At 38.6% G+C, this 14611-nt stretch overlaps 1 protein-coding gene across 2 annotated transcripts in view; it reads right to left on the bottom strand.

Annotated features, from left to right (window-relative positions):
- FHOD3 (formin homology 2 domain containing 3) overlaps nt 1-14611 on the bottom strand; it is a 384646-nt gene that overhangs the window by 115374 nt on the left and 254661 nt on the right. For both annotated transcript variants that reach the window (XM_082045688.1, XM_082045687.1), the window contains exons 8-10: nt 8862-8956; nt 3432-3575; nt 826-1064 (exon numbers count right to left, since the gene is read on the bottom strand). In XM_082045688.1, coding sequence (XP_081901814.1) covers nt 826-1064; nt 3432-3575; nt 8862-8956 — 478 coding nt within the window. The remainder of the gene's footprint in view (nt 1-825; nt 1065-3431; nt 3576-8861; nt 8957-14611) is intronic.

Below are 14611 nucleotides of genomic sequence, written 5' to 3' on the forward strand. Positions count from 1 at the left end.
TAGTCAGCCAGTTTCAGAGCACAATTCATCTTGGTTGAAATTTCAGGCATGTAGAACATGTTGGGTAACTGAAGGCCTACCAGTGCTTGCTGCACTCCACTGACATCAAAGGGAGGCGAGCTGATCAGATGTCTAACTTAGTCAATATTAATTCCAGCCCTCCTGTGCACCAGTCAGACATGCTGTCGATCTGCAGCTCCCTTTTTTCCTAAGCCTGCACAGCCCAAGCCAGCGTTATGGTACTGGCAATGACACTAGCTGCCACTGACTCCAGTGTTGCAGACTGCTGCTCAAGTAGTCATTACCATCTCTCTTTCACTAATTATAAAACATTATATATATGCACTACTATGGTGTAGCCTCAAAGGAAAACATTTATTCTGAAATGCTGATTGCAAAGAGGAGGAAAAAAAAGAATGAACTGTAACATATACAGGACAAATAGCCCTCCATTAATGTGCCTACACCCTTTTTACAATCTTCTATTATATGGGTATACTAAACATAAAATTTGTCAATGGATTAAATTAAGCTTGGTTACTTCCCATATCAAATGCTCTACTTCATGTGGCTTGGGTCCATTTACTTGGGCAGATGGTGCCAAAGAACTTAACTATGTAGCTAAGTCACTTACAAATCCATTTCTTTTCCTTGTTGGTGTTTTTGTTTGTTTGTTTTAACTTTAAATATGCTTGTTTGCTTTTTTAATTCAATGGAAAGAGGGAAACAAAGGAAAGAAAGGTCTGTCAGATTAATAAAGTGCAACAAACATAACAGAAAGTAATAAGGGAAAAGAAAGGAATATTCCTCAGCTCATGCACTTACCTCTCACTGTGATCTTCAATGTGCTGTCCATGCCCCAGCACAAAGCCAGGGTTTGACTGGCTGCAGGGACTTGCAGGGGCCGATAAAGTGCTTTTGACGTTCTGTACCGAGTGCCTGCGGCTCCGTCGGCGCTCCAGCCCCCTTCGCTCACCAGCGCCAAGACTGGCCCTTCTCCGGTCCTTGCGCCCACTGGGAGGGGGATCAGCGCTCTCATCTCCATCCTCATGTCTGAGTGTCATCTGAGAAAGAAAGGAAGAAACGTGAGGCTTCTGATGCAGTTCCTTTAAGGTACCACAGGCCTTTACATCTAGGACTTAAGAATTAACTGATCTCAACAAGATTAACTCCTATTAGCATCACCATTTTTATAGCTTTCCCTGTAAGTTGCTGTCTTATCCATTAGTGCAGGGTAGCAGCTCTAATAATGGAATTATATACTGATGTTTTATATAGAACACTACAGGACCTGTAACAACACATTTATATATCTCCTAGTTGTTGGTGTGTGGTGGGTTTTTTTGCTTGTTTTGTTTCTTTTTTTTTTTTTTTTTAAATAGGACTTAATTTTCAAGGAAGCTGAGCAGTGTTGGACACCTAGCTCTCTTTATTTCTTTCCAAAATATTTAGGTGAAGTCTTGGCTCTAGTGAAACCAACAAGAAAAAAACAAACAACCTCTCATGCATTGACTGATTGAACATTTCCTCATGTTCAGACATGACACTTGGTCAAGTGGAAGTTACTGTCTACTACTTCAGAAAGTATTTTAGAAAAGTGCTGTAATTTCTTCCCGGCCAAGGAAGAGAAAGCAGATGTTTAAGTAACTGCATGCCTCTTAAAAATCTCCATTTTAACAGCTCTCCCTGCAAAGTAAACATGGTGGGTGGGGGAAAAACAAAAACACCCAAACCAAACCAAACCAAACCAAACCAAAAAACCCCACCCTCTTTCTGTGAACTAGTACCACAATGGATTAAAAGAAAAAAACACAGACCACATGCCCCCTCTAAGCCTCCAGATTTTTAGGTTAGCAGGATTACTTTCACATATGCCTTTTGGTGCAAAATACAGTATTTCCTGCCAGTTCAGAACCACTGTCAATACAGAGGAACACATGTATAATATCAGAGAAGAATGACCCTGAGAATAGCATGGCCACAATGACATTTGACAGAAGCTTCCAAGACAGGTTGGGAGGTCATCAGCTGGAAACAGTAGAGGAGCAAAATACATGTGCAATACCTAGCACATTGAACCATAGCATATCGCTGACATTCCGTGACATACCTCTGACAGAAACAAAGCAAGTGCTACCTAAGGGTACATGAGGGGGGTATCACTGGTAGAAACAATAAAATTACTGGCGGATCTCATCTGATATGCGGCATAACATTTAAGTAATCTTTATATGAGAAAGATCCATTCAAATAGGCAGAGGTACAGAAGAGGGCGATGTGGGTGATCGGAAGAATGCATATCTTCTTGTTGCTATCAGTCTTGTTATTCTGATAATTCTTGCCAGAAGTGACGTTAACAAAACAAAGGTAGGGAGAAGAAGAGATTTTTTTCAGGTAAAGAACAACATTGTCAAAAACGAAAGAATGTGCATAGTCATGTCTAAATTTAGTCCGGTGATCAAGAGAAAGCTGGTACCCAAGTAAACCAACTGCTAGTTTTGCAGTCTTATCTTTCAGTAGGCACAGCATGTGTAAAACCCCCTGTTTTTAAGATTAATGATCACCTTTTAAAAGGATTTTATGTCCTGATGCCTCTGACATGGGGACCTTTCATTCTGATGTTCCTATTTTGGCCTAAAACTTCCTGCAAACTGCTGTATATAAAACTTAACTCTGCTAAAGATACTGAAGTGACATGGGTGTAAAGTTGATTAAGAAAATGAAGAATCAAATCTATCAAATCCTTTGTTGGGCTCAGATGGGAATAAATTCATTTCATTACACCAGAACATGAATTCACATTTACATTCGCATTAACTTCAGCCTAAGCCTCCCCACTCCAACACTTCCCAAAGTCTGAAAAGAGGCTAATTATTAAGAAACTGGATATCCTACCCTTACATATAAATACTTCAGAAGTAGTTATTTTATACTTAGGTAACGAATGTGGAGTCACCCATTACTCCATTGCTGCACACTGTATAGAATTTGGTCCAGTGTAAACTCTTAAACAAGGACTTGCTGGGTATTCAGCTGCAGAACAAGTGGTATTTGTAAAGCTGAGCTCAGCCAAACCTTTTTCATGAGCTGAAAACTTTTGCATACGGAAAGAACTTCTACCTCAGGACGTGTAACTAGCAGTCTGAGAAACGTTTAATTGCAGGCAGAACTGCCTCTAAGGAGACTAGTAAATATGATGGTTTGCCTTGGAGTATGCCCCAGCTTTACCATGAAACACATTTGCATTAAACGCAGCTATGTAGCGTAGCAGGTCACATATACGAATGTGTATAATACTTCTAGAAACCAGATGTTTTTCTTTTAAAACAAAATAGATAACCAAATTTCACCTAGGTTACATTTTCCCCCTCCTCTTGGCTTTGAAGTTTGCACAAGCTGTAAGATGCATAAAACAGGGCATGTTATGTTACCTCATAAATGTTAAATTGCTCAACTAAGTCCAAATCTGTTCCTTTCTTGTTCAAGTGTCTCTGTGAAATGGCTTCAATGCCTAGCTCTTCCAGACAGTCCACGACGTCGTAGAAAGAGTCTTGATCTGGCAACCCCAACAGCGTCTAAGAATCAAAGGAAAAACATTTCAATCTTTTTGTTTTGAAAAGAATTAACCAAAGGTTTTTAAAAGCGGGTGGCAAGTGGTGCTATGTATGATTTCAATAGAGTAAAACCCATTATGTGGGATTAGAGACACTGCTAGAAAATAAAAAACAAGTGGCACAGCTTTTAACAAACAACTTTGTGCACTGTGCAGAAAAAGGAATAACTGGCAAAACAAATCAGTGTTGTTATTTCATACAAAAAAGTATGGAAAATGTGGGTCTTTAAAATACACAGTTGGATTCTTCCTGGCTTCATTTAAGTACAGATTTAAAGAACAGAGAATGTTAACGCATCAAACACAGGGATAAAAGCAAAGAGAGAGAAAAAAACAGTTTCGCTAAAAACAGTGAAGCTGATTTCCTACTGATTCCTGTAAGTTTGGCCTTAAGAAGAAAAAGTCCAATGCACAGCTGTGTGATGTCAGGACAGCGGGAAATATCCTGCACCATGCGCCTACTGTCCTCCACACCTGCAGCAGAGGCCATCCTCCCAGCGCACAAATTGCTGTATATTACAGAGATACTGACTCCTCTCCTCCCTTTCAACTTGAAAAGTCCTATTAAAGGTACACCGACTCCTTAACTCCTATAAAATAGTAAAAGTTACTAATTCCTGATTACGGGGTAAGTTGTTAGCAGTGACAGTGAGAGGAGCTTTTGCACACTAGAAAATAAAGAATACTAATAATAACAGGTATCGAAAACGACCTGTTTGAGTTCAGAGCTTTCTATGGCACCTGCTCTCTGTTCAAGAGAGAGCATTATTCTTACTGTGGCCATTTCCCATTTTTTTGTGAATTCAGAAAACTGAGAAGAGGAAGTTGATCGTCTGCAGTACACCATAGTATGCCACTACAGTGTATGTAGCGAGAGGCACTGAATCAAGCCACTCACAGCTTTACTACAGAATGATGTGTGGGAAGAGGACATGGGTGTTGGACAACTTTGCTGAGTGCACAAGTGAACTTCATCCACCAGAGTCCTGCAGACATTTACAAAGACATGAAAAAACACCACTCGTCTGGTTTGCCGTTGATTTGTATTCAGCTTGTGCTGATTTTTTTACTACTCTTTATGCATGATGCAGAAAAATGAGTCTAATTCTGACCATGTTGAACGGAAACTACTGAACATAATGTGCAACCTACTTGCAGAGCAACATATACCTCATTACAATAATCAGTCTATACAGAGCCACTTTTGCAAAATATGGGAGAGTGCACACTGCAAGCAACACAGTTTTTCTGGATTAACTCATCAGAGAGATGCTTATTCTCAAGTAGTTACCCTAAGTAACTTATCTATACTCCCAATAGCAAGAGATAGAGACAGCACATGCAAAAACCAGGCCCTGTCCAGAGAGTTTCATCTACTCATGCCCTGGATGGGATGAAATGTGCTCTAAGAACACTGGTTTTCTAGAGCCTGGCTTTTCCAAAGAGGCTCTGAGCAGCAGAGCGCAGAAGAGAGCAGCCACTGGGCTGCCTCCCTGTGCCAAGAAGCTTTACATTCAGAAAAAGAGGTCTGAATTACATGAATAATACCTTGCCCTGTGAAAGCACCTCTTTCCTGTGAAATGAGGCACTGGAAAATGTGCATCACCAAGCTACTTCTTAATTTATTTTTTTTTTTTTTAAACTAAACACAAGACAGAAACATCTTCTTCAGTCATTACAGGACTATTATCTGCCGTCTGGTGAGGTACACTGCAACAGGAATGCTTAGCACGAACATTAATGAAGTGTTAGGGTTATACGTTCAGGCTCTAATTAAGAATTTGTCTCTGTCCAGGACAGTATTTAAAGCCTCTTTAAAACCCACCGAAGACCATGAAACTATATTTTCCTTAACTGTGCTGAAAACAGATACCATGTACATTTTCCTCTTTCCTAAATTGACACCTAGCACTGAGTAGAAATATGAGGATTCAGCAAATGAAGCTATCAAACTGTAAATTCAATGGAGCTTTAACATGGATATGGATATACTATAACAGAAAATTATGTCTATCGGGCTTTCTCTTGCTTATGGAAGATGTAAACAGCAGCTACACTGACCAAAATGTCTTCAGGCACAATAAGATGTGATATCTTATGTGCAAAAGGGTGGGCAAACAGTCAGATCTTCTGCACAGATCCTCTGAGCATTTACTTCTTAAAATATTGGCAAATGGTTTTCATGTTAATATGCAGATCAACCGCCCTAAAGCATAGCTTTTTAAAATCCAAGGTCAGGCAGGCTATAGATAGGGAAAACAGCAGCATAAGGTACTATTTACTGGCAACTCTGCTTTTGTCAGCAGTCTTTTATTGGTTAATAGAATTTTAAATCATGCGGCAGTGGAAATTCAATTTTCACTGCATGCTACTGGCCAGAACTGGGCAATTGAACTCCCAAGTATAGAAATAAAATATTTTTCCTTTGCATGGTTTGTCATTAAACTCAGATAACCATTTTCAGAGCCTAATGCATATTGAACTCAATTTCTAACAATATAAAATGAGATGTAAAAGGGCACCACTCGTGTCACAACAAGGTGAGTTCGGTCTAGCTCAGCAGGAAGATTTCTGCAGTAAATAACACAAGGGACATGAAATGCTTGCATAAATGATAGATTAATTCTAGCTTGTGATTGTAGAAAACAAGAGTGGGCCTGCATTTTTCTAGTGGCTTTATAAAGGAAACAAAAGCCACAACCAGCAGAGCAGAGACCATAAGTTAGGCAGGTCCTTCCAAGGTCGGTCCTTGGTCCTTTCTGAGTACCTGTTTAAGTTCAAAATGTTACTCCTGTATCAAAATACACACGTAAGTCCCAAATATTTCCTCCTGCTCTGAAGACAACCTTATAAAATGGAAACCTGTCTAGAGAATGAAAATTTGGCCAGCTGGAGAAGAGTGTTTAAAACCTACTCTGTGGCTTGCTTGTTGAGTTTTGTTAAATCCTTGTTAACTTAGACCAAAACTGGGATTTCAAATCTGTAACTCTTCAGAACACAGGTGTACAAAGGAAGCATGAATATGAATGTCAAGACTTATTCGTATGCCTCTATCTAGTTTCGGTTTGAAGAAACATCTCCAAATTAATATTTCTGTTTGTTTGCACTGTGATTTTCCAAGTTGCTTTCCCAAGCCCTTGCAGGAAAGCCTGGGTAGCTTTGAGCTCTTCCCTCTCATTTGATTTGATTTGATGCATTTGATGAGGATTTTTTTTCTTAATATAAAGAAAGCACAAAGGCTTTAGCCCATCTCGATCTCAGTAAAAAAAATGAAGAAAGTAGAGATTAGAATAAGATCTAGCAGATCACAAGAACTAACCAAAGGAAGATAACAGGTTGTACTGCAACTATACATATTCAAAAATAGCTGCATTGGGATCAGTTTCATTTAAGAGATTCATTAATGCCAAATTCCCCCCAAATTAAGAGCGGGTTAATGAAAGGTCAGCCTAAGTAAATTGAAACGAGAGGGAAAGGAAAAAAAGGATTGGAGCAATTCTTAGGTCTGGTCAGATGGGTTTTCTGCTCCTAAGCAGGAAAGAAAACAGTCTGTAAATGTATACAGAGGGAAAGAAAAAGGAGTAGAAGTTTGTTGCCTTAATACAATCCCTTGTGAGGACTCTGTCTGCACTGAAAACCTTGAACATTTCTTCATCTAGAGAAGATGAAACCATCTGAGCCTTCTTTGTATTCTCTGCAGGGGAAAAAATTACAACTGTGACATGCTGCTTGCTGTTTTCTCTATAATCATGAAAAAAATCCCATTAAAAACATCATAAAGCTGTCCATAAGCCAGATCATAATTTTAAGTGTGGCATTGTGGGATTCCTCTCTTCCTTGATCTTCATAACTGCCTTGGTCCTTTGACTGTGAGATGCTTTTTCTTTTTGTGTGTTTCATAAAGAACTATCTCCTCCTAAAAATAGCTTTAAATGTAGTGAAAAACTCAGACTAAATGAATCAACTATAGATGAGAAAAAAAAAAGAGAACAAAATTCTTGACGTCAAACACCAGGTAGATTACAACTGTGCAAATTATGAAGACAATTATCTCAGAAAGAGGAATCAGTATATGAAACATCAAGGTGTAAAATACAGTCATTAAAAACTCGTTGCCTTGGCTCTAATAGCAGCTACAGACATGTAAATCTGGTGATGCCTTTCAGAAAGAATACATCAGTGAGATAAGGTTTCTTTAAAAGTTAAAGAGGATCCTTACTACCACGTAAGCAGGAGCAAGGGTGGCTGTAAGTAAAATTACAGTGACATCAGTGATGTCACACGGAGATGTTCATCCTTCTCAGGCATCATTGCTGCCATTAAGAAATTATTTTATCAAAATAATCCAAAGGAACTCACCGCTCCAAACACGTAGCTATGAGCACAGTAAGCTGGCAGCCTGATTTATGGCCTCCAACAACACTCAGGATCTTTAACTCAATATAATCAATAACAATAATACTATTCTGTATTACTCTGGCCTATTAAGTATAATCATGAAACACATGGCTATTTTGATTTCCTAGTCGTATGTTGATCTTCTGTGCTCTTTAAAAGATCTATTTTTAATTTCAGTCACCCTAATATTTGTTTATGACTAGACACTAATTTTTAAGGAATTTACACTAACAAATTTCTAACTTCTATGGGCTTTTCACTTTCTCCTTCCCCATGGCACAAATGAGTACTTTGGACAACATTTGATTTTAATGCAAAACTACTACTTCTAATACAGGACACCAGAAAATATAAAGAAAGGAGAAAAAATGTAGCCTCATTTTTTTAAGCAAAAACACTCTTACTAGCACTCAGACCTGTTAAATTCATCATATTTGGTTTGCAGTAAAAAAGAAAAAAAGATCTGGAACTAGAAAATTGTGCACAGTGCAAGCCTTTGTGAGCCATGTGATCTTTTCACCAGCACTTGCTTTCATTCTCTCCTTGGATAATGCGCTGAGCTAGTTGCTTGAGTTTTGTTTTGCATAGTGTTGTCAGCATTGGGAGAGGAGCCATGTCATAACCATGTTTCGGCACAGCATCTATATAGCAAAATAGCAATTCTGCTCCCAGCTGCTGCCTCTGGGTGACTGCAGCACCAGCATCAGGGGTGTGCTGATTGACTACAGCTTGTCCTGCAACTTCTCTGGGACAGGTCTCCTTTTATCATATATAGTCAACAGGGAAGATCATTATACAATTGAAAATCCTAATATTATCTCCACAAGTTTTGCTAACAAAGTAAACAAACCTTGTTAACCAAGGTCATTGTGTAAACCAGTAGTTCGGTATCAACCCCATCCTTCTCCTCCAGGATCTCCATGATGTTGGACCACGGCTTGGCTCCTAGAGGAAAAGCAGAAACCATTGTTGACAGTGATCAAAATGGAAAGCTGTGGCATCCACATTTATCCAAGAAGTAGCATGAGTTGGAATATGTGGCCAGATGGAAAATGAATTGGAAAGATCCAGCTGCCTCTACAGCAGGGGTGTCAAACTCATTTTCTCCAGAGGCGCATCAGCCTCGCAGTTGCCTTCAAGGGGCCGAATATAATTTTAGGACTGTATAGATGTAAGTACTCCTACATTTATACAGTCCTAAAATTACATTTGGCCCATTGAAGGCAACCATGAGGCTGATGCAGCCTTCGGGGAAAATAAGTTTGACATGCTTGCTCTGGTCTCCCCGGCTTCACTGAGAGTGAAGTTGAGGCAGACAGCAAAGGCTATTGGGCATCCTAAGGCAGGGATCTAAAATATGCCATGTGGACTTTCCCCAGAGGTATCTATTTCTCTCCCTTGATGATGAAGGAAGCTTTGTTAGCCCAGTTTGATTAACACCGAACTTCTGAATACCAGGTGGGAGGAATTTTACTGCACCTATCATAGGTTTACATAGGCTTTGATAAATGTTCCACAAAAACCTATATGGTAATGCTTTCAGTGCACTTGTTGTGCACATTCCTAGAGATATTACCGAGCTACGCTGCATTAAGTCCTGTTAACAAAACAGAGCGGCAGAGAAACACAGTTTTCTCAAATTACAGTCTGTGTGTCTTGCATAAAAGGAATGATCAATGAGAGGAAGATTTTTGCTGTGGTTCTTACTCAAATTATTTTAGTAAGTATCTTCTCTACAGAACTTTCAGATATGTTCCTCTCATTTTTCCACTAAGTTAAAATTTTTGCTTCTAGTTATGATGTATTTGCTTGATTTGCATATTGATTTGCATTTGCATGGTTATCTGATGCCTAAACCCAAGTGGCCCAGTGAATTATTGTGCCAAAAACATCAGACAGGCAACACCAGACACACTCAAGATAATCTCTTGTGTGGAAGGCACCTTGTAAAACCATCCTATTTCATTTGGCAAAGAGCAGATGGTTGCATTTACTAAAGAAAAGAAAACAAAACAAAACACGTAACTATTTTATCTAAGAAATAGAAATAAATAATCATAGAATCATTTTGGTAGGAAAATACTATAATTCAGTGCTTTGTTTGGAATAAAGTCAAAGATGTGAGGACAAAGCAGAGAGCTAACCCTGACTTGGGGATACTCAACTCAACTTCACAAGCACAACTGTGAGAGTCTTTGAATTTCAGAGGGAAACACACAGAGTTCTGCAACAGCCCACATCCCCTAAACATGATAGGGATGACTATAGTTTGAGTATAATCCGGCAGTAAAATGCAAATATTTCATCACAACCACCTGCTGCTGACTGATCAGTGACCCCAAGGTTAAACCTCCGCATTACTTTCATCATGATAACGGCCATTGTCTATTCGTGCTGATGTTTTATATATAACCTGCTACACAGACACCAAATCTCTGCTAGCCAAGGACCTCTGTTTTCAAGGTGATAGCAGTGCAGTGTGTGGAAAAATCTGTGCATTAATGAATGCACAGACAGCAATATTTCTCTTGTTTTCTCTCCCCTACTTTTTGAAACAGTCTCTGATCTTTACTGCTGAATAATAAATCAGAACTTCCTGATCTTGAGCAAAATCAAAGGAGGGAGCATTCACTCACAGCTCTCCAGATGTATTTATGTGCACTACTAATTAAATACTTATCCAAATACACAGCTGTAATGAAAACACACTAGACACCTCTATACTGGCTTCTCTACATTACCAGACATTTTGTGCAGTACATGTTCAAAAGACATGTGGAACAAATTCACTCGGTTCACAAATGATATATGATCAGCAGGAATGATATCCTCAGTACAAAAATGTCTTCCTGTGGTTTCTAGTGAAAAATAAAAGTGGAAGAAAATAAGAAAGAGAAACAAAATGGGGAAACTATGCAAGTCTGATTTATAACAACGTCATTTGGAAAAAAGTGAGTTGACAACAACATAAAAAATCAATTATTTAATCAACTGCATTATTTCTTGCAGGGAAACATGCCTGTATTTTGCAGGCAGGCTTTATTCTTCTTGGAGCAATCTTGTTTTTTAAAGGCAGAATCCTGGTGTTTGTTTTTGTTGTTGTTGCTGGGGTTGTTTTGGGTTTTTTTGCCTGAATGTCTCCACAGTTTTCCATTATAATAAATATTTTCAGGATCACCTTGCTGTTTTCCTGCAAGGATGATCCATGATTTTTTTCTACCCACACCATGTCTCTATTTCAGAATACAATTTTTAAAAGTTGTTGATCAGGCACACTTACTAGTAAGTCAGCCTTATCTTTCATCCATCTTTCAAAGCCTTTAATTAAGGTGCTGCTACTAAACTGAGGCAATTTCCAAAATCTAGCATTAAATTCGAAATTCATCTATTCCCTTACTAAAATCAAGAGGAGGCTGTACTATCAATGACTTTGATAGAGCTACTCCAATTTGTACCAGACCGAACCTTTATTTTCAAATGCTGTTTTCCTCATTATGATCTCAAGCTGAACTGTCAAGTGGAAACAGCCGTGAACCTGCCTATTCACCTGGGGACATGGACTGGAAGTTGCACCATGAACTTACTGCATTACTATACTAGGGCTAACATTCCTTGCTAATATATAATGAGAGCCTATAGTTTTCATGCTATGATCCGGAGAGCACAGGATATGGGCAGATCCAGAGCAGGTGTCTGCTGTCATTCACTCTCATGCTCTGAGCTTTGATTTCCAAATATATTGTTCCTGGAGAGTCCCCACTTAACGCTGAGACCACAAACTGGAGCTGACATGAAAAATATGATTTTCAAGGCAATACTTTTGTAATGATAAAATGACAGTGAAAAAACTCCTTCTCCTTTCAAGGTGCACAGAAAAATTTTGTGAAAAATACCTTGGTATATCATACACTAAAAAAACTGATGACTTTTCTAAACTCATTGACTGCTATACTAAAACAATGACACTCACACAAGAGATATGAAAAACATGATGTATATTTTCCCTTTTCCTTTAAAAGGCTATTTGTATTGTGGAGAATTTGAAAAGCTTTCCATTTATAGACGAAGAGGAACTTTTGAGGAAACTATTATGCAGAGCTAAAATCTGCATTTTCCATTTTCTGTGTAATGGTCAGAATAAAACAAATCCTGAAAAATCTAGACTCAAATCTAGGTTTGGTAATGCATACACATTTCTAGTAAAAACTGTAAGTCTATTTAGTATTTGTATATTATGGAGTTTATTTTTATACCTCATTTAAACTTGCCAGTTTTTAAGAAGGTTTACTTTCCAGCCTGTCTCCTCCACCTGATTGTAATGTAGAAGAATGACGATGTAAAAGAATGATGATGTAGCACCCCAGCAATTCTTCGGAGAGCAGACCGGGATGTTCCCATAAGGTTATGGCTTCCATGCAGGACTTGTGGCAAAATTGATGGGAGCAATGAAACAAGCTCACTGAAGTAAAACTGCAGAGGTCAAGTTTTGTGTGTGTTCTCCTGCCTTCTAATGGGTGAAACGAGAACTGCTCGACTGCCTTCCAGAGGCTTCTCGCTGGTCACAGCTCATTATCCTGGCTACTCCCACAGGAAGGCTGGACCCTCAACCCTGATGCTACTACACATTCCAAGCAGCCATGCATGGAGTATAAACATGTGGAGAACTATGGCGTTGCAATAATTAAGCCCATATTATATTACTACAGTCTACTGAATAATATTGCCCATTGTTTTAAGCTTCAGTCTTTTCTCACTTTCCCTTTTAAATGTTTTTACACATGAAACTCAGAAAAATAAAATAAAAATTAATGTCCTACACAACATCTTGACATCACGACTAACAGGACAGGCATTGCATGAAAAGCCTTACATCAGGCCAGAACTGTACACGAGGACTGCCACCATCTTACAGATGCCCATCTCTAGTTGCCATAGGATGGAAATATATTGATACTTTTGGAAAGACCTCAACATCTTGTATTCCTGGCTATTTAAATACATTTTAACATACAGCCTTCCATCAAACCTACAATATGGGCATTAATATATTGGATATCTAGCTACATGTGAAATGGCAGGAAAAGTGGAGATACTGATAATATGGGCCATTTACAAATAATGAAACAAGAAATCAGAATTCACACATAGTATGTGACAGTGTCCAGGTCAGCCACAGAGCTTTAATCTCTTGTCTGAAAAAATGCTCATGATAAGCAGCCCCAGACAGCAGAGTGCAATGTCAGCTCTGTTCTCCAGAGCCCGCACAGTCTTGTTACGCCTAAACTAAAAAGAGATCAAATTCCTCTGGGGCTCTGAAACAAGAAATGCTGGGGATCTAGATGGAAGTATAACGAGAAGTTATTTCCTATATGATGAGGGCCATGCAGTTATTCACTTATGGTCTGCTTGTATCTGGTGGCACTTCTGTGGATCTCTGCACTTCAGTTTGCATCTGGATGTATTCTTGCATAGAAACCACAGATGGGATCGCTTTGAAACCAGGCTGAATTATTATGGGGTTCTTTATGTTAATCATGTGTGGTACACATGTTGAGGAATTATGTCATATCTCATCACCTTGTATGTACATGAAATATTGGACTTTTTTCAAAGCAGTGTTAAACTTAATTATATACCTGCAAGATTTATGACAACGTTTCAAGAAAAGGCACATCACTTTTTCTTCCTCTGTATTTCTGTTTCATTAAATTAGTCATTAAAGACAGGTACTCCTCAGTTATAAGCCACTCATTTCAAAATATAAATTAAAACATAGCACATCCACAGTCAAAAGTGAAGGGCTGTTACATTGATGACCTAAGATAGGAACTAAGTCTAAACCAAGAAAAAAGCTAAGTATAACTGCTTAATAATAATAATAATAATTTTTTTAAAAATGAAAGAAAACGGAGTATTTGGGGCTAAGTTATTTACAAGAATTCATGAGACAATCTGCCAACCCACAGGTATGAGAATTCGCATAAACCCTGTCCTCATGCTCCTAACAAGTATCCATCTAACTACATCACTTTTTTTTTCATGTTTTCTATTGTTACAGAACTTGTTTTGTTACTTTGGGCATGTAACTGTTTGCCTGAGGCTGTTTTACAGATACAGAAGGAAAACAGTTCATAATAGTGTGTCTAGGGTCCTCATTTCTCTCCCTTTTTTTCTGTAATGAGGTTTACTAGCATGTGAACAGATGGCAATTTGAACATCTTGTGAATACCAGTGAGTTCAGAGAGCTGAGGAAATACTAAGACTGACTGTAAAAATAAATCATAGTGCTCACAATTACATTAATATTGTAATTACATTTCTGCTTATGGCATTGTAAGGCTTATTGGTTTTAATTCAAAACAGAGAGCCAACCTGAAGAGTCCACCATTCAAAGGGTTACACTGGTTTTCAATTGCCCCTGTCTGTTCCCCTGCCATACGAGAGAATCTGGGGTTTTTTTCAGTCTTTTCCACACACTCCTAGCTGAAAGAAAAACCTGGTTACTTTCTCCTGTTTCTGGCACCACCTTTCTCCCCATCCCCCAACTATTTTCGTTTCACTTTTACCATATCAAGTCGCTCAAACAAGTTCAGCATGGAG

The sequence above is a fragment of the Streptopelia decaocto genome, assembly GCF_964273445.1.
Source record: "Streptopelia decaocto genome assembly, chromosome: 2".
NCBI classification, from domain to species: Eukaryota; Metazoa; Chordata; class Aves; order Columbiformes; family Columbidae; genus Streptopelia; species Streptopelia decaocto.